Raw genomic sequence first — 20336 nt, 5'->3', positions numbered from 1 at the left:
CTGCATAGGCTCGTCAGAAGAAGGAGACTGGAACTGTACCGAAGGTATCATCCTTGATCTGCGTGGCTCACTCCGAGCGCGTTCATTATTGCGTTCGCGGATGCGAGAGTCCAACTTAATGCACAAGGAAATCAATTCAGACAATTGTACAGGAAGGTCGCGGGTCGCCAGTTCATCTTTGATCCGGTCAGAAAGTCCATGCCAGAAAGCTGCTACCAGGGCCTGATTATTCCACTGATTCTCTGCGGCCAACGTCTGGAACTGAATGACATATTGTCCCATGCTACGGGTACCTTGACGAAGTTGAATCAGGTCAGCGGAAGCTGATGTTGCACGACCCGGCTCGTCAAAGATCCGTCTGAAGGTTGACACGAAGTCTGTGTAGTTGTTAATCAGAGGGTCAGCACGTTCCCACAGAGGAGACACCCAGCTCAGAGCAGATCCAGAAAGTAAGGAGATGATGTAGGCAACCTTGGATCTTGGCGTGGGGAAATTATGTGGCAACAACTCAAACTGGATTTCACATTGGTTGAGAAACCCGCGACATAACTTTGGACTGCCATCATACTTGCTTGGCACGGGCAGGTGCAGACGTGACACTGGAGCTGATGCAGCCGGCATAGAGGAACTCACAGCACTGGCAGGTGCTGGAGTAACAGGAACAGTAGGAGTGAGTACACTAGGCAGGGATTGCTGTAGTGTATCTATCCGGGAGGACATCCCTTGCAGGAATTGAAACATCTGCTGCTGCGCAGCCTCTTGACCATCCAGACGGGAGACCAGATTTTGCAAGGCCTCTGACCCCACACTCCGTCCACCATCCGAGTCCATCGTTCCTGGACTTACTGTCAGATTGTGTTTTGGCTGTGTCCCCGGAGGGGGCGCTAGTGGGTCAGTGGAGGTAGCTGGGAGTAAACGAGGAAGCTGGATAACGTTCCTGCGCATGAGCGCAATGATATTTATTAGCAGATGATATAAACAGAATGGCAGCAGAAATAATAATAACAAATGGAAATGTCAATCACACAGCGTAATAGCTGAAAGTCTATGGCAACAGGATGACAGATGACTGGAGAAATAATAACCGGTAATATAATAAACAGAAGAACAGGTGCTTGTAAAGATGATTCTGGTTTGGAAACCAGTGCAGGTTTAAAACAGGAAACTTTGGCAGTAAGGTGTTGAATGGCAAACCTGGTAGCAGAGGCAGGAGTCTGACTATCCACAGTGCAGGTGGTGAAGCACTGACAGCAGCAAGCTGTATCACAGGTGGAGGAATGGAACACACCTGGAGTCAGTCTCAACTGCAAGGCTGAAGCACACAAGGTGGTGATGAGTGTGAAGCCTGTTTGAAGTTGCAGGTATTGCTGGGCCTTGAAGTTCCACGGAGCTGTGCAGAGTAACCAGGAGTACAAGTCTTTCAGTAGAGAGCCAGGAACACGGAAGGAACAGGTACAGATCCTTTCACATGGGTCGCAGGAGTGACACAAAGTCCAGGATGGCTGCAGACTGATCCTGCAGTCTCTTATGTACCCCTTGGTGCACAGGCATTGGATGAGTGAGGGAAAGTGGGTGCGGCCAAGCACCGGATTGGCCGCTGTATGCTGGTTGTTGTGAACTGTCATGGCGGCGCCCATGCCGCGGCCTAGCGGGAACGCGGCGTGCTACACGCCTGCTGTCTCAGGAGCGCTCCCAGGCCCGTGATGGCGTCCAGAGGCAGGGACACGGACGACAGGTGACCGCAGGGAGCCAGGTCGGAGTCCGCAACGGCGGACGGATGTCAGCTTGGTGAGTCGATTCCTGACACCCTTACCCACATAATGCCCACCGTAGTAGTGCCTCTTACCACAATGTCTACTGGAGAGGAGAGGGCAGCATGGAAGACGGAAGTGCCTGACGCTGCTGCCTGTCTGTCTTGCAGGTGCAGTGAGGAGGGGGGGGGGGGGGGGGTGAGATCAGCAGGTGGACTAGAGACTGAAGGTGATTATAGCATAGAAAATTGCATGCTCGATATTGTACATTATGCAGAGAACACTTGTGCACATGAAGTAGATTTTAATGCAGGTGTAATGGAACTTCTCCGTGTATTCCGTGAAACCACAATAGTGTAGGAGTATTCCATGACTTGTGGGAGATCTATGATATGCACAAAGTGCCTCTTAAAATATTTCTGCCTCTCAGCATACCTTGGCATGTCTCAAAAAACGGAGGGCCTTCACCTTGAAGTGCGCTCCTCAGACCCTCATATGCATCGTTGTGGCTGTCACTGTTACATATCACTACATTCCACCATGGAACAGATGGCATATCATGTAAATAAATAGGCTGTAAATAGCCTGTACACCGGAGCAGGGATTAAGAAGTGATCCCTGCCTTTATCAATAACACACAACAACAATTGTTCTGTTAACAAAATAATAAAAAAATCAGTCAGTCTTTGGCTCAGATCAACCACAGGTACAAGATAACCACTGAGAACGTTGCACAAACCACTCTATACATACAAGGCTTAGATTTAATGACCATGGTGTCTGTAATGAGAGGGAGCGGTGCTGACAGACTAAACGCATGCGCACGGCCATCAACAACATGCCTAGAACCAAGACCATGTTCATTGTCTTCTGGTTAGAGATTCCTCCACAGAACTCATATGTAAATTTCATCTCACTCCTCCCATACCGTCATTACTGTTCATTCTGGAAAAGGGCAAAAAAAATACAACACGTTAATGTAAATTGAGATTTTTCTGATTATTGATAATGCCAGTCAGTTCTAAGTCAGCACTGTGTGAATTAGTAAAAAAAAAAATAATTTCTAAAGTCACGCAAGTTGTTTATGGAAAGACAAAGGCGTATGGATTCCTGATAAGGGTTGAAGAGCAATGTTAATAATCAAGGATTCCTGACAAGGGTTGAAGAGCAATGTTAATAGTCAAGGATTCCTGACAGAGGTGAAAGAACTTAGGAGGCTGAAATGCTGGCCATACTACTCCCCTTCCCCCTCATACATTTTATTAGCCAATCAAACAGTTAAATTAACTGAACTAACAGATCAATCCTTATTTCTTTGCCTACCTGCCTTCCACTACATACATACTCCACCTCCAATTCCCTGTATTGCCCTGTGGCCTCTTCTTTTGAAAACATTCATTTTATGGGGTTGTATCTTTTATTAAACTTCCACCCTGTCCAGGGCCATCTTAACATATCTGCTAAGTAGGCAGCTCGCCAGGGCCCACAATTCTAGTAGCCTTCGAGCAGTGGCAGGCTGGGCAGTGTCATTTTCCTGCCAATGCCTCTGAAGCATCTTTGGAGGCAGTAGAGTATGCTGCCTGGCTGAACTGATTGTAAATTACAAAGATAGTTAGGCAGCTGTCTCTACCGGCCTCCCAGCCTACAGACGGACAGTGAATGGCTGTCAGCATGCTAATTGGTAGATTGCTGGAGTTATCCAACAATCAAAGTGCTTACAGCCATTCACTGTATGGAAGCATGTGGAAAGACGATGCAGGACTGCAGGAGGGGTATTTTCATTTATTCTTGTGAATGCAAGGGTAGGGGCCCCAGTGCATTGCTTTGCACAGGGCCTACAATGCTGTTAAGACGGCCCTGAACCTGTTTGCCTCTGCTGTGCTGCAATGTTTCATAGATGTGTTATACTCTTAAAGTAACTGCCATGTGTTTGTGCCACTGCTCTTCTGCTTTGTTTAGCCACCCAGTCAGCCTTTGGCATTTGGTCTGTATTCGTAAACAGCATTGTGAAATGGTCATAACTGACTGGAAATAACTGGAAAATGCTGTTACTGAGGTTAATAATACTGTAGGAACAGAAACAGGCCCAAATTACATGATTTTATTAAAATGTAAACATAATTAATTAAATCATAAATTTCATAAATTAAATTTTCATTAATTAAACATGATTAATTAAATAATTAATTATTTTAATTAAATTTAAATGAATTTAAAACCAAAGGGTCGGTGCACATCTCCAGTTTAAATAGGAGCTGTAGGTTACAGATTGGCTGCCAGAGTCAGCTGAGGTAAGGAAGTATTCTGACTGGAGGAGATGCGGTCAGCTGATAAGATCCAACATGGCGGCATCCATGTATCAGCTCCACAATACAACTAGAAAACCTGACCTGCGGGACAGGTAAGTGATGAATAAATCAGTGCATGAAACAGGTTTGAAAGTACGATTTTATGACCGTTCCGTGTGAGTCATGTGTACAGGGAAGGGAGGTCTGTTTCTGGCGCATATCTTGCATCTGGCATGGGGCTAGGGCAAGTGAAGATACTAATGGTGACAAATATGGTGATTGCCGTAAAATCAATGCTTCCCACTAGCAGTAGCACTGACCATCCCATTAGCTGAACGTAATCTCAAATTTCCATAAAGTTCTAAATTAGGTTGCTCACAACTACAGTCAGTTTGCATGTGACTTGCAAGCAGCCCTTTGTGTGCATCTTTCCAAAGTCACATCTCAAACCAGTCTAGAACCAGAAGTATGGCAGCTGTCTAGCTGGTGATCTCATTAGGGTTTTGAATCAGTAGTTTACACATACCTCCCAACTTTAGAAGTGTTCTATGCGGGACCTGAAAAGGTGGTGGAGCCTCTGGTGGAATGGGACGGGCCTCGCAGCATGTCGTCATTTGGGGGGCACGCCTAGCTCTCCCTGAACAGCTGGGCAGCCCCCGGCTCACCTCCCCGAACTGTTAGATGTTGTGTGCATGGCATCTATTCAGTGATCACCAGCTGCTTTGCAGGGCAGAGCAGTGGTGTTCACAGGCTCTTCCCACCTTCCCCCCCACCTGCGGGACACTGCGACCAGCAGGTTGGACAGCGGGACAGTGTCCGAATAGCGGGACTGTCCCGCTGAAATCTGGACAGTTGGGAAGTATGGTTTACAGCAGGCATGTCCAAACTGTGGCCCTCCAGCCGTTGAGAAACTACACATCCCAGCATGCTCTGACACAGCTTTAGTATTCTCTGACAGCAAAACTGTGTCAGGGCATGCTGGGATATGTAGTTTCACAACAGCTGGAGGGCTGCAGTTTGGACATGTCTGATTTACAGGATCTCAGTGCACCATGCTGCTCACTGTTGTTACATGCTTAGCCACCAGCAGATCCAACTCTCCTGTGCATCTCTACTAACACGCGCGAGTAAAAATAGCAACAGAAAATGCGTACACATTGTGATCGCAATGCAGCCACTGTTTGACTAACAGGAAGCCAGCATTTCTGGGCGGAAACCTGTCATTTTCTGGGTGTGTCTGAAAAACCGCAGGCGTGCCAAGGCGTTTTTAAGGAGTGCCTCTGATGTCAGCGATGACCACTTGGGTGTTTTTTTCTCAATATCTGGGAGGCAACTATTTGATAGCAGGAACTGCTACTCAGCAGAAACGGCAATTCTTACTGAATAGGGTCCATAGTTTGCTGAATGTGAGACTGGATTTTAGGAGAAAAGAAAGGTGAAATTAGTGAAGGGATGTTGGAATTTTTACATCTGGACCTGCAAGCCCACAAAGGACAGTGCAAAATCATTTTTTTGGGGGAGGAGAGGTGGGTTGGGATTGCACCAGGGTTTCCAAACAGGATATGTGCTGTGAAATGCAATATTTTTGTTTTGTAAATGATAATTATTAACAATGTAGATGCCTCTGACTAAACCGTGTATGTCAGGATCCGCTCTGTTTGGATGTGATGTGTTTTGTCTGTGGGCACAGGGGCTGGGACCACTGGGCTTTAGATAGAGCACTAATGAAGCTACTTGCTGTAGTTGACTCTAGGGAGTAAATTTTCTAATGTCCGTGTTTGCCCAAGTTGGAGTGTTTGGGCATTTTTTCAATCATGGAAATCTAGTAAAGAACCAACACAGGAGTATAAGCTCAGATAGAAGTACAGGCACATACGATCAAGTACACCGCTGGCCAAACTCGGATGTAATTTCCTTAGACAACACCGAAACACAGGAATTTACCTAGAATAGCTTCTGCAAACACATCCCTGAGATCTGTGCAGTGCTTCTCTGTCAAAATGTGTAAAAATTGTTAAAAAAATGGAATAAAAAGTGCATGGGGTCCCCTTTTCCCTAAGCTTAACCAGCCCCGGGCTCTTTGAGCTGGTCCAAAACATGGTTCAAAACATACAGGGGAAAAAATGTGTGAGGTCCCCCTGTATTTTAAGAACCAGCACGGGGCTCTTGGACCGGTCCTGGTTTAAAAAAGATGGGGGGGGGGAAAGATGTAGGGATCCCTCTAATTTTTTTAAATCAGCACCAGGCTCCACTAACCAGGGAGGTAATGCCACAGACAGGGGACAATATAAGCATATATTGGTCCCCTGTCCCCCTCAGACACCTAAGGCCAGGCCTGAAGCCTGGGGCTATCCCCGGCACCCCTGGGCTATGGGTCCTGAGTCGATAGTCCATTACTTTAGAGTTGTTAAAAACTATTGTCTTTTACAAGAGGGACTACCGGTCCCAGCAAGTCTCCCCAACATGCTGGTACTTGGAGGACAACAAGTACCAGCATGCGGGGCATTAAGGGCCCACTGGTTCCTATAGCCCCCCTGTAAAATAATTGTTATGCAAGTCAGACAGAACTGGGGCAAATATATCTCTCCCTGAAATTGCGCGTTTCAGGGTAGGAACTGATCTGTGACAATATGATCGCACGGAACCTTCCTATCTTGTGGGAGTGTCATGGGAGTATCTAAATCTCCGTGTGTACGGGTAGGGGAAGCCTGTTTCTGGTGGATTTCTTGCATTCAGCATAGGGCTGGTGCATGTACTGATAATAATAATGACAATTGCAGCAGCTGACATAAAATGAATGGGCGATGCGGCTTACCAATTGCAGATGCACAGTCCCCTGCAATATCTAAATGAAATCCTACATTAATATAAGGTAGAAAATCAGGCTTCCCGGCTACCTGCAACCACAGCCAGTTTGTGTGCGACTCAGAATCAACAGCAGTAAAGCACTTAAAGGTTTAGGCAAACAAACAACAGTTCTTCTTCTTGTACTGATTATCTCATACTGTGCAGCAAACACACACAAATGCCCAAATGTAGCAGCCTGCAAGTGATTGGTAGATTTGGGCGATGCACCATCAATATTTAAGGCAACATCAATATTTGAAGCAACAACTTTTTTAAAGGCCAAACCAGTGACTAAATAAAAAAATTGCTGCACTAAATCTCAGGGATACATGAGCCCAATCTAAGCACGGCCCACAGCTTGCAGGCTACCACACTTGGGGGGTTATTCAGAGCTGTTAGCAAACCAAAAACGTTAGCAATTGGGCAAAACCATGCTGCACTGCAGGTGTGGCAGATGTAACATGTGCAGAGAGAGTTAGATTTGGGTGGGTTATATTGTTTCTGTGCAGGGTAAATACTGGCTGCTTTATTTTTACACTGCAATTTAGATTTCAGTTTGAACACACCCTACCCAAATCTAACTCTTTCTGCACATGTTACATCCCCCCTCCTGCCCTGCACATGGTTTTGCCCATTAGTGTGCTTTTTTGGTTTACTAACAACTCTGAATAACCCCCTCCGACCACAAACCCTGAGGGAAGTAAAGGCACCGAAGGCTCTGTGTAGTCTTCAGCAATTTAGGCAAAATACAGCATATACAATTCCTCAAATGAAAAGGGTATGGGTCGTTGGGTCGACTCAACTTAGGTCGACAGTCACTAGGTCGACTACGGAAGGTCGACATGCATTGGGTCAACAGGGTCTTTAGGTCGACATGGTCATCAGGCCGACATGTACTAGGTCGACAGGTCAAAAGGTCGACATGGGTTTTTGGCCTTTTTTTTGCGTCGTTTTCTTCGTAAAGTGAAGGAGAACCCCAATTAGTGCACCGTGTCCCCTCGCATTGGCAAGGTGCCTCGCTCCACTACCGCTGCGCTCGGCACAGGTTACCGTTCCCAATTCTAGTCCACGTGGATCGTCAAGTATGAACAAGTCCAAAAAATGGGGGGGGGGAGTGAAAAACTCATGTCGACCTTTTGACCTGTCGACCTAGTACATGTCAACCTAATGCATGTCGACCTTCAGTGGTCGACCTAGTGACTGACGATTTAAGCTGTGTCGACCTAATGACCGTATCCCAATTAAAATGACATGCCAAAAAAAAATAACTATTCACAAAAGCAATGGGTTTACATTAAATTAGAATATAAAATGATGGAAGATCACAGTAGTTTGCACACGCTGAGTTTGCCGTAATTTTTTGGAAAGCCAGTGAGAAATGTGGAAATGAGTTGCAGCGTAAGCTTTCGGAGATATACCGCGAGACTATAGCAGCGACAGGAAATACTGGATATATCTATACATAGCGCAAACTACAACAGACATCACGTCAGATTACAGAACGCCGAGGGCCTGATCCAGAGTTGGGGGCGGCTGCGGCTGCTCTAGCGCCTGTTGCCGAGTCGCGGCTGGGATAATATGCAGCCTCCCCCTTGTGTACTACTGTACGCCTGAATGTGCAAGCCCCGACACGCCCACTTTCTTTGCTCTGCATGCTGTAACACTGCTGGTGATTCGTGACACGCCACCATCGGCGCATCATTTTATGCACCTGCCATACCTGATTATGGCAGGTGCAGCGTCTCCATCTGACTGTGACCCCTGTGGAGAAGGCTGTGCATCTGAGAATGCAGCCGCTTTCCCTGACACTCCCGCATCTCTCCCATGCCACGCTCAAGCCGGTGTGAAGATGGCGGCAACAGGGTAGGGAGCTCAGTACTAACTGCGCTCCAGGGGCTCAGTGGTACATAGTACGGCGCTGTGAGGGGTGCCCTGAGCCAGCGCCTACACCCTACACTGTCCAGCAAGCCTGCCAGGGTCCCAGGATCGCTGCCAGCACAAGTCCTCAGGCCAGTATAAACTACAGGAGAGCGGGAAGCAGCGATATGAAAGGGGGTGGAGCTTCTCCTCAGAGCGGACCCAGCAGCGTTGAGCGCCATTTTCCTGCCTGCAGAAGCGCTGACAAGGAGAGCTTTCCCTCCAAGTCAACTCCAGCTATCTTGTACGGTACCAGGGGGTTGTGGAAGGGAGGGGGGAGGCTGTGTAGTCTATTAAGGTACGCAGACAGCGCTGGTAGTTTCATTAGTTCTACCTCAAAAAGCACTGTGTGTGTGTGGGTTGGCTCCAATCTCTGCGTCTCTGTGGCATACTTGGGGGGAAACTGTGTCTGACTCTGTGTCATGTGCTGCAGAAGATGTTTCCTCTCAGGAGGGATCCATTCCATGTACACAGGATTGTAATGCTTTGTCTCAGATCCCTATTGTTGAACCTGAGTGATTAACTTCTATCAAATGAATGATCTATCAGATCTCTACTAGGGTAGCTAATACTGTCTGAGACTGAAACTCAGGTGTTGAAGAAGTCTATGGCAGTTTGGTCAGGCTCTGTCCCTATTCCTGCAGAATCCCCTAGTATGTTCCCACAGAAACGTGCACTTGCCCAAATTATGCAAGATGACACAGATACCGATTCTGATAAAGCAGACGGTGATGGGGACGTGCTGAGGGGGACGGCATCCCTTGCAAAGGGGGTGCAGCTCATGATTGAGGCCATTAGAGATGTGTTAAACATTAATGACATTACACCTGAGCAGGTTGAGGAGGCTTACTTCACTGACAATAAGAAAGCCTCGCTAACCTTTCCCGTGTCTAAAGAATAATACGCTATATTTGAAAAATCCTGGGAAAACTCTGAGAAAAAATTCCAGATCCCAAAAAGAGTTCTGGCTGCTTTTCCCTTCCCTGAGGAAGATAAGAAAACAAATGGGAAAACCCACCAATTGTTGACGCATCTGTCTCCAGACTGTCTACAAAGGTGGTTTTACCTGTCCCTGGTTCTACCGCGTTGAAAGAACCAGCTGATCGTCAGATTGACACTACGCTCAAATCCATATACACTGCTTCAGGAGTGGCCTTAAGGCCCACTATTGCCTGTGCATGGATTTCTAAAGCCATAGTAAGGTGGTCAGGCACATTACTAGAGAATCCATGAAAGACCTGGGTACGCTGACTGCACGAAAATCCTCCATGTCGGTATCAGCTTGCAGGGGACTATGGCTACGCCAATGGTCTGCAGACGCGGAATCCAGGAGAAGTGTGGAGAACCTACCCTACACAGGTCAAGCTCTATTTGGGGAAGCGCTGGATGCGTGGTTTTCATGGCAACCGCGGGTAAGTCACCTTTCCTTCCCTCTGCTACTCCTTCTACGAAGAAACTGTTTTCTTCAGCTGTGCAGCAGTCCTTTCGGACCGCTAACACAAAAAAGCTCAAGCTTTCGACCACTTTCTTTAGAGGTGGTCGGGCAAAATCCAACAAAGCCTGCACCCGCAGGCTCCCAGGACCGGAGACCTGCTTATGGTTCCTCAAGATCCTCAGCATGACGGTGGATCTCAAAGCCTGGAGGACGGGCTGGTGGGTGTGAGACTCAGACGTTTCAGCCACGTCTGGGTGTCATCCGGCCTGGATCCCTGGGTATAGGATATTGTGTCCCAGGGGTACAGACTGGAGTTTCAAAACTCCCGCCTCACCGATTCTTCATATCAAAGCCAGGATTTCATTCCTCTGGTGGCTACAACTACCTCACCTTCTGGAGGGCTGCAGGTTTGGGATTCAGGACTGGATCCTTCTAACCATGGATGCAAGTCTCCGGAGCTGGGGCGCAGTCACTCAGGGGGAAACATTCCAAGGAAGGTGGTCAAGCCTGGAATCCAGCCTACCACTACCAGCCTACCACTAAACATTCAGGAACTAAGAGCCATCTACAATGGTCTTCTCCAAGCGGCCAATCTTCTGCGAGATCGAGCCATTCAAGTGCAGTCGGACTATGTAACGACAGTTGCTTACATAAACCGACAGAGCGGAACGAAGAGCAGAGCTGATATGTCAGAGGTAACAAGAATCATCCTCTGGGCAGAAAAACACGCGTTGGCGCTGTCAGCAATCTTCATTCCGGGAGTAGACAACTGGGAAGCGGACTTCATCAGCAGACATGGTCTCCATCCAGGAGAGTGGGGACTCCATCCGGAGGTATTCGCGGAGGTAACAGATCTTTGGGGTGTATCTCAAATAGACATGATGGCCTCTCGGCGGTATTGTTCCAGGTCGAGGGACCCGCAAGCCGTGGTGGTGGATGCTCTAGTGACTCCGTGGGTGACCCAGTCGGTGTACGTGTTTCCTCCACTTCCACTCATTCCAAGAGTTCTAAAACTCATATGGAGAACAAGAGTTCAGGCGATCCTCATTGCTCCGGACTGGCCAGGAAGGGCTTGGTACGCGGAACTTCTGGATCTACTGATAGAAGAGCCAAGGGCTCTTCCTCTTCGGGAGATTAGCTCGGAAGGGCATTCCAAACAAGGTTATTCCTACCCTGATACAGGTTAGGAAAGGAGTAACGTCTAAACATTACCATCGTATTTGGGAAAAATATGTATCTTGGTGTGAGTCCAAGAATTTTCCTACGGTGGAGTTTCAACTGGGACGGTTTCTCCTCTTCCTGCAAGCAGGTGTGGATATGGGCCTGAGGTAGGGATTCGTAAAGGTTCATATTTCGGCACTATCCATTTTCTTCCAGAAACAGTTGGCTTCCCTCCCGGAGGTTCAGACCTTTTGAAAGGGGTTCTGCACATCCAGCCTCCCTTTGTGCCGCCTACGGCACAATGGGATCTTAACGTGGTGCTGCAGTTTCTCCAATCGGATTGGTTCGAGCCTCTACAGGAGGTTGAGGTCAAGTTTCTCACATGGAAGGCTGTCACTTTGTTGGCCTTAGCCTCTGCTAGACGTGTGTCGGAGCTTGGGGTTTTGTCATGTAAGAGCCCCTACTTGATCTTCCATGAAGATAGAGCTGAGCTCCAGACACGTCAGCAGTTCATTCTGAAGGTTTTGTCGGCATTTCATATCAACCAACCTTTTATGGTGCCAGTTGCTACTGACTCCTCAATTTCATCAAAGTCCTTGGATGTTGTAAGGGCTCTGTAAATCTATGTGAAGAGGACTACTCGTCACAGAAAATCGGACTCGCTGTTTGTCCTGTATGATCCCAAGAAACTTGGGTGTCCTGCTTCTGAGCAGACGATCTCTCGCTGGATCAGGTTCACTGTCCAGCATGCGTATTCTACGGCAGGATTGCCGTGTCCTACGTCTGTTAAGGCCCACTCTATTCGTAAGGTTGGTTCTTCCTGGGCGGCTGCCCGTGGTGTCTCGGCTTTACAGCTTTGCCGAGTGGCTACTGGGTCAGGGTCGAACACGTTTGCAAAGTTCTACAAGTTCGATACCTTGGTCGCTGGGGACCTGAAGTTTGGTCAATCAGTTCTGCAGGAACCTCCGCACTCTCCCTCCCGTTCTGGGAGCTTTGGTACATCCCCATGGTACTAATGTGGACCCCAGCATCCTTTAGGACGTAAGAGAAAATAGGATTTTAATTACCTACCGGTAAATACTTTTCTCGTAGCCCGTAGAGTATGCTGGGCGCCTGCCCAGCGCTTCGTGATCCTGCAGTGGTTACTTTGTTCAGTACTGCTTAATTCTTGGTTTAGTACTGTTTTGTTACTTGGTTCAGTAATGTTGTTCAGCCGTTGCTGACTTGATTCAAGCGGGTTAGCTTGGTTTTCTGTTGTTATGTGTGAGCTGGTGTGAATCTCGCCACTATCTGTGTAAAATCCTTCTTGTTCTTGTTCGTCTCCTCGGGGACAGTTTCTAGACTGAGTCTGGTAGGTGGGGCATAGAGGGAGGAGCCAGCCCACACTCTCAAACGCTTAAAGTGCCAGTGGCTCCTAGTGGACCCGTCTATACCCAATGGTACTAATGTGGACCCCAGCATCCTCTACGGACTACGAGAAAAGGATTTACCGGTAGGTAATTAAAAACCTATTTTCATCACTGGTGCAGAAGGAGTATTGAAAACCTGGGTTAACCCTGCTCCACCTACTTTAGGGCTTCCTAAGGAAAAACTGTTCTATAGATTCAATATGGATTGGCTAGAGACCACACTGGATAAGGAGAAAGCTATATCAACATCCTCTCCATAGGGTTTAAGGTGTAAATACCGGAGTCTCCCAAAGATGCTTTGTGGTATGGGTATTGAATGTTTCAGAAGTGGACGCTGTCCTCCCCCTCTGGTGCCCGATCATAGCTCCTTTCTCCTTTACTTTCCATGTTATTACAATTACTTTTCTAGCTAAAGACGGTTTTATGTTCCTCATTTGAATTCATTACTTGCCTTGTTGTAGTCATGGACACTAATGAATATTGAACTGTTTTCTATTTTCTGCATGGTTATGTTAATATGTTTCTTTGTACTGGGATGAAATGATTTAATAAAAATACTTAAAAGAAAAATAATAAACAGTTTGGGAAACCAAGCTAGGACGTAGTTAATTCTACTTTCCAGAGGAACTTACCATTGCTGTGTGATAACTGATCTCTAGATCTTCCAATAATTCCCACTGTATGATGAGATTCAGGGTCACTATACAGCTGTCCTGATGAGTGAAGCGTTGTAAGTCCCATTCTTGAATAGTCTTCCCTAATGGTGAAAGAAAGGACATATTATACCTATGAGCAGTGCATGTACAGGTAGGTGTTCTTTACTCCTCTTCCCAATATAATGGAGAGGAGGAACTAATGTATATGTTCTGTCAATAACATTTCCTAATTAGATGGCTCTGCTGACATCACTCTGTGCCTCAGTGATGTCACTGTTTCGTAGTTATCACATGCCGGAAACTGATTCCGTCTTTCACTTACAGGACCTAGATTTGGCACTTGCTACCTGCCCTTTTCTCCACCACCCCGGGCTGCCTAAAGCAATGGGAGATCATCACCCCCAGATTCTTGGGACCAAATATCAGCTGACCGCTCACCTTGTAGGCCTGCCTGCAAGTCAATTTATGTAACACTCTATGGGGGTCATTCCGAGTTGTTCGCTCGCTGCCGATTTTCGCTATGCTGCGATTTGCTGCTAAATGCGCATGCGCATGGTACGCAGCGCGCATGCGCTAAGTTATTTAACTAAAAACTTAGCATTTTTGCTGTTGTTCGTGCGGCGCTTTTCAGTCGCACTGCTGATCGGTGAGTGATTGACAGGAAAGGGGCGTGTCTGGGTGGTAACTGAGCGTTTTCCGGGAGTGTGCTAAAAAACGCAGGCGTGTCAGGCAAAAACGCGGGAGTGTCTGGAGAAACGGGGGAGTGGCTGGCCAAACGCAGGGCGTGTTTGTGATGTCAAACCAGGAACTAAACGGACTGAGGTGATCGCAATCTAGGAGTAGGTCTGGAGCTACTCAGAAACTGCAAGGAATTATTTAGTAGCAATTCTGCTAATCTTTCGTTCGCAATTCTGCTAAGCTAAGATACACTCCCAGGGGGCGGCGGCCTAGCGTGTGCAATGCTGGTAACAGCAGTTCGCGAGCGAACAACTCGGAATGACCACCTATATACTTTCAGAGAATTAGGTTACCATAGATATCCTAGCTCCTAGACTTGTTGGATTTCTGTCTTACTCCTTGATTTGGCACTTTAATAACATCAGGTCGCCCTGACTCTTCTGGCTTCTGATTTTAGACTTCCCTGTCCGCTAGTGTACCAGATCTCAGCTCACCTGACCCGTCTCCTCCAAACTGATTCAGTCCCCGCACCCAGTTACCAGCTACTGTACATCTAGACTGAATACCGAGGTCTGACAATAATGAACAAGCAATCACCATATTCTACCGTGTGACAGCCCGAACACTAGTGGTGTTGAGCTCTAAAGACTACGGTCTATTTACTAAGCCTTTGGATGGAGATAAAGTGGACGGTGATAAAGTACCATCCAATCAGCTCCTAACTGCCACGTTACAGGCTGGGTTTGAAAAATGACAGTTATGAGCTGATTGGCTGGTACTTTATCTCCATCCACTTTATCTCGGGTGTGGATCATAGGGTCGACAGTAACTAAGTCGACAGTCATTAGGCCGACAGTGACTAGGTCTACACCTGAAATAGGTCGACAAGGAAAAAGGTTGACGTGAGTTTTTCACTTTTTTTGACGTTTTCTTTGTAAAGTGACCGGGAACCCCATTTAGTGCCCCGCGTCCCCTTGCATTGCAAACGAAAGGTGCCTCGCTGCGCTTGGCACAGGTTACTATTCCCAGTCGTAGTCCACTTGGATCATAAAGTATGACTAAGGTAAAAAATTAAGAAAAAAAAAAGTGAAAAGCTCACGTCGACCTAATGCATGATGACCAATAGTGGTCGACCTGATTGCTGTCAACCTAAAGACCGGATCCCTTTATCTCTATCCAAAGCTTAGTAAATAGACCACTATTGTGTAATCTGACAAAATAACTGCCACCACTGAAGGCGGCAACTATGATACTTATTAAACGTCAAACAATGGGGCAGATGTATTAACCTGAAGAAGGCATAAGGAAGTGATAAACCAGTGATAAATGCAAGGTGATAAACGCACCAGCCAATCAGCTCCAATATGTAAATTAACAGTTAGGATCTGATTGGCTGCTGCCTTTATCCCCTTGCACATATCACTGGTTTATCACTTCCTTATGCCTTCTCCAGGTTAATACATCTGCCCCAATAATCCTTATCAAATATGGCTAAATACATGATCATATGGTTTATCTGTTTCAACCCCAATGATTCCAATGCAGAAGAACGCTTCAGGTTTCCTCTAAGGACACATGTGCGACAGACTAAACAAGTCTTTCAGTCAGGACCTTCTGTTTACAGAGCGGCACCCAAACAAGTGCTGAGATCATTGCGCTGTATGTAAATATATTACTTTATCCCCAGTCACAGGAAACGTGTATATACAAATGCACAATTATGTGTTTTACTAATCTATGTAATAAAACATCTGCCAAATGCATCCCTCCCCCCGCAAAAATCCAGGATGGGGGTGTTTGGCATGTGCCCCTCATTTCACTGTAGCCCGAGGCATGATTCTACAACACGACAGCTCTGTGCTATAACTCCAGATGTGCCTGAGAGCAGAGTTCTGTATACGGTGCCCTGGCTGCTCCTCTCGCTCCGGCACAGTTCTAGAACACCAATCTCCCTTACTCCATTGTGCTATGTTTATTAGAAGGATGTGGAATACGGCCGCTGTACATCAGTGTTCACCAAAGTCAGTGAGGCTTAAAGACACGGTTTACCTTATTACATTGAAGAGGTACTTTTCAGTTTGGGTATGAATGGTAGACAGTAATGTTGACATGAGAATGTCATCATGGCCGAACCGTCGACACACAGAATGCCGGGTAAGTTGAGTGACTATGGGGCTAATTCAGCATGGGTTGCATTTGTAAAGCAGGCAGCTTTGCAAATACGATCCTTAGCAATGCTGCATTTGCGATCTCAGCGATGTGACCGTTCCGCAGCCTGGGATCAACATCGCGACTGCCTCAGCTCACTCAGGCTGGCTATCGCAGGGTGGCTTGCAAGGCCAAGGAAACTGCATATCACGACGCAGTCCGTGGGCTCGCAACACGCTCCCATTTCCGGCAACAACAGCCGCCCTCCATCCCCTCACCCACCGAACGCCTCTGCCTGTGCAGAATGAGTCCTGTGCAGTTCCCCGATTATCAGGAAACTGCGCTGAGGATCGCATGAGCAATCCATACTGAATATGCCCCCTACAGATGGAGCCTATCTCATCTAGCTTTCTCTGCTGTGCCATGGTGCATCATGGCTTATTAGCATAAGCCTTTCATCTATTGTTCTCAGCTGCATTACGATACAAAGAGAACAATACATCAGGGGATTAAGTCATTACAGCAGGGCATTAAGTCCGACTGCCCTGGCTCAATTAATCCTATTAAAGGGATAGATGAGCAGGGCTCCATCTGTATGTCGACATTCATCCATGATGAACTGTCTCAAACTATCCCTGGTGGTCTAAGGATGTAGTACCGTGTCCCGGCGGCTGCAGGTGGTCTAAGGGTGTAGTACCGTGTCCCGGCGGCTGCAGGTGGTCTAAGGGTGTAGTACCGTGTCCCGGCGGCTGCAGGTGGTCTAAGGGTGTAGTACCGTGTCCCGGCGGCTGCAGGTGGTCTAAGGGTGTAGTACCGTGTCCCGGCGGCTGCAGGTGGTCTAAGGGTGTAGTACCGTGTCCCGGCGGCTGCAGGTGGTCTAAGGGTGTAGTACCGTGTCCCGGCGGCTGCAGGTGGTCTAAGGGTGTAGTACCGTGTCCTGGCGGCTACAGGTGGTCTAAGGGTGTAGTACCGTGTCCTGGCGGCTGCAGGTGGTCTAAGGGTGTAGTACCGTGTCCTGGCGGCTGCAGGTGGTCTAAGGGTGTAGTACCGTGTCCCGGCGGCTGCATGCAGCGTCTCCATCATCTTTTTCCAGATCCCTGTGGTCATGTGAGGATTAGTTCCGGTACAGCTGTCGTCTATGGAGCATTCCGGTAAGTAGCTCTCCACTATTCCTAACTATTCCCTGCACCGTCAAACCCCTCTCCCTCCCCTACATCCTAACCCTCCCTGTAGCACCATACCAGAACCCCACTCCCCCCAATCCTAATCCTGGTAGATTTAGGAGTTGTATTTAGTAATAATGGATTAATACTCACGTGTCCAGTGACATGTTGCCGCCGGTCTGCATTTCCCCCAACACTGATGTAGGGGGGTCACCTGGGGATAGATGCAGAAAACACATCTAAGTACAGTGTCAGTAGTTTAGGATTATATCTCCCCTATAATATCTGAGTAAATACTAAATAAAAGGCTGGTTAAATGTTGCAGAAATGTAATATTATGTCATAGGGCCCGATTCAGACCTGAACGCCGTTGTGCGAAATCATACAGCGGGTGATTATCAAATGACACAGGCGCGACACCAAACAGCAACAGGATGGTGCAAAAATTTCGATTGCAAGGTGATTGACAGGTAGAGGACGTTTGTGGGTGGTAACTGGCCGTTTTCTGGGAGTGCCTGGAAAAACACAGGCGTTCCCAAGCGTTTTCAGAACGGGTGTGTGACGTCCGCTCCGGCCCCGATCAGCCTGATTCTATCGCACTGTAGGAGTAAAGGGCCCCATACATTAGAGCGCTAAAATCCGATTTCGGGCATTCGGCCCGATATATCGGATGAAATCGGGCATTTTGGAGGCGTTTCCGATCCGATGCTTGTTCCCGTGAGCATCAGATCGGATCCTCCAGATTGAATGTGCTGCACATTCAATCATGTCCAACCCCGCAGGTGGGATCGCACAAGATACATCGGTATGCAAAAGGACAGCATGCGATGTATCGTGGGCGATCCTGCCCCCCCGGGAGGCTGCCAGGGGTGATCGCCCGCGACATGTCCATCTGACATGTCGCGGTAGTGTATGGTGCCCTTAAGTCCTGGGCTATGCATGGACTGGAAAAATCATCCGATAGTGAGTGAGTTGCGAACGGATTTGAAGATGTCCGCTGTCTGGTGAAGTTTTTGCGCGGCGTACACGTGCATTTGCACACTTGCACAGGGCGGCGGCTATCTGATCGCAGACCCCTGCAAATTTGCAGCACAGAGATCAGTATGTTGGTATACACAGCACATCTTTAATTGAAAAAGGCACTGACAATACAAGCTATTTATAAGAGACTAAAGACGGGCAGCCTGGTGATGTATGATGGAGGGAGATGAGCCGGCTATGTGGAGCCCGTGTGGCGCTCCGTCTTTCCATTAATTCCATATTTATGACATTTTACGGCAGCAGCTAGACTTGGCTACTGGTTGGTGTTTTTTTGACAGAATCCAATATAAAATACTTCTACTAACAAATAAAGCCATTAAAAAGACTACACATCATACATCTCTTCACATGTCTCAAAGTATCTCCAAACACCCCTCTGCCCCAGATGTCATCATGACCTGCTCCCATTAATAACATAATGAAACCCTCTCACAGCATAATTATTTTGCTCTGCTGTCTTTGCAAAACGAAAATCACGGGTGCTATTGGGATATATAGCAGTTGCACTGATGCAATGGTTCTCAAACTATTTCCTTAGGACAGTTCACGGTTTCCAGGTCACCCAGCAGGTGCACAGGTGTGCTCATTCACCACTGACAAATTTAAAAAGATCCACAGGAGCTAATTATTTCACATGCGATTCTTTGAGGAGACCTAGAAAACATGCAGTGTTCGGGCCGGGTCCTGCGGGCTGAGTTTCAGAACCTATGCAGCAATGTGATCTGTACAGTTTAGACATTATTTAATAGTAATGCTTGCATTGAATTCTAGTGGGGTTTTTTTGTTATCTGACAAGTAAAGCATTAAAATAACTGTCTCCATGTTCTCCCAACTCTTCCTCCTTCTTAACATTCAGAAATTGTAGTCACATTGGCTTGATTCAGGTCCCGACGTACTTCCTGGCCATGTCGCTAAGTACCGATGTTTCGGGTCCAGCGTCATCATAAGCAGAATGGCTGTAGATACCAAGGGCCAAATGTAATAGAGTGAGAGTTTCAGAAAGTGAGAGATTTGGTAAGGTTTTGCAGGGTTTTTTTAAAGTGGCAATCATTTACACAGCAAGATCAATCTAGTTTTGCAGTGTAAATGATTGCCACTTTAAAAAAAAACTGCAAAACCTTACCAAATCTCTCACTTTCTGAAACTCTCACTCTATTACATTTGGCCCCTAGTGATTCGATTTGAGGAAGTGCAGAGGCCAGATTCTTCTGACGGAGATTTACTGACCTCTCGGCAAGAGCTGCGGCGGGCGGCTTGCGTGACCCCACAGGTCAGTCAGTCCGATGATGGAGTCGCAGGTGATCTGTTGCTGCACCTCGGACGCAGCACTGGATCACACATGCATGCAGAAGACATTCACTTATACCAGATGCCTCCTGGGGCATTATCATATCTGAGCATCACTGGTACTTCGAAGTAAGCAGCAGCAAGGCTTACTCCATCCACATTTGTTCTGGTTGCAGTTCCATAGTTACCAATAACCCAATTTCTCTTACGTCCTAGAGGATACTGGGGTCCACATTAGTACCATGGGGTATAGACGGGTCCACTAGGAGCCTTGGGCACTTTAAGAAATCAATAGTGTGCGCTGGCTCCTCCCTCTCTGCTCGTCCTACCAGACTCAGTTTAGAAATGTGTCCGGAGGATCCGATCATGCTTAGGGAAGCTCCAGCAGATAGAAGAGTGATGAGTACAGCGTCGGCGACCTGGTTAGCGTGTCGCCGGCGGGAATGGCACAATGGTAGGAGCGCAGCACTGCTGCAGGCTGCGCTCCGGGGGCTCAGTAAGGTGATACACTTGGATGTGTCCGTGCTGAGAGACAGGCGCGCTGAGCCACCAATG

At 47.5% G+C, this 20336-nt stretch overlaps 1 protein-coding gene and 1 long non-coding RNA gene across 7 annotated transcripts in view; one reads left to right on the top strand and one right to left on the bottom strand.

Moving 5' to 3' along the window:
• LOC134927194 (uncharacterized) overlaps positions 1-20336 on the top strand; it is a 132118-nt gene that overhangs the window by 10377 nt on the left and 101405 nt on the right. The gene's annotated exons all lie outside the window — the stretch shown is intronic.
• The window catches only part of LOC134927192 (transient receptor potential channel pyrexia-like), a 513867-nt gene continuing 494252 nt past the window's right edge, over positions 722-20336 (bottom strand). For all 6 annotated transcript variants that reach the window (XM_063921321.1, XM_063921322.1, XM_063921323.1 and 3 more), the window contains 3 exons: positions 17607-17667; positions 13441-13565; positions 722-2696 (listed from right to left, as the gene is read on the bottom strand). In XM_063921321.1, the coding sequence (XP_063777391.1) occupies positions 2692-2696; positions 13441-13565; positions 17607-17667 (191 nt within the window). In that variant the 3' untranslated portion in view covers positions 722-2691. The remainder of the gene's footprint in view (positions 2697-13440; positions 13566-17606; positions 17668-20336) is intronic.

Source organism: Pseudophryne corroboree, chromosome 5, assembly GCF_028390025.1.
Source record: "Pseudophryne corroboree isolate aPseCor3 chromosome 5, aPseCor3.hap2, whole genome shotgun sequence".
NCBI lineage: Eukaryota > Metazoa > Chordata > Amphibia > Anura > Myobatrachidae > Pseudophryne > Pseudophryne corroboree.
This window is presented reverse-complemented; position numbering and strand designations above follow the sequence as displayed.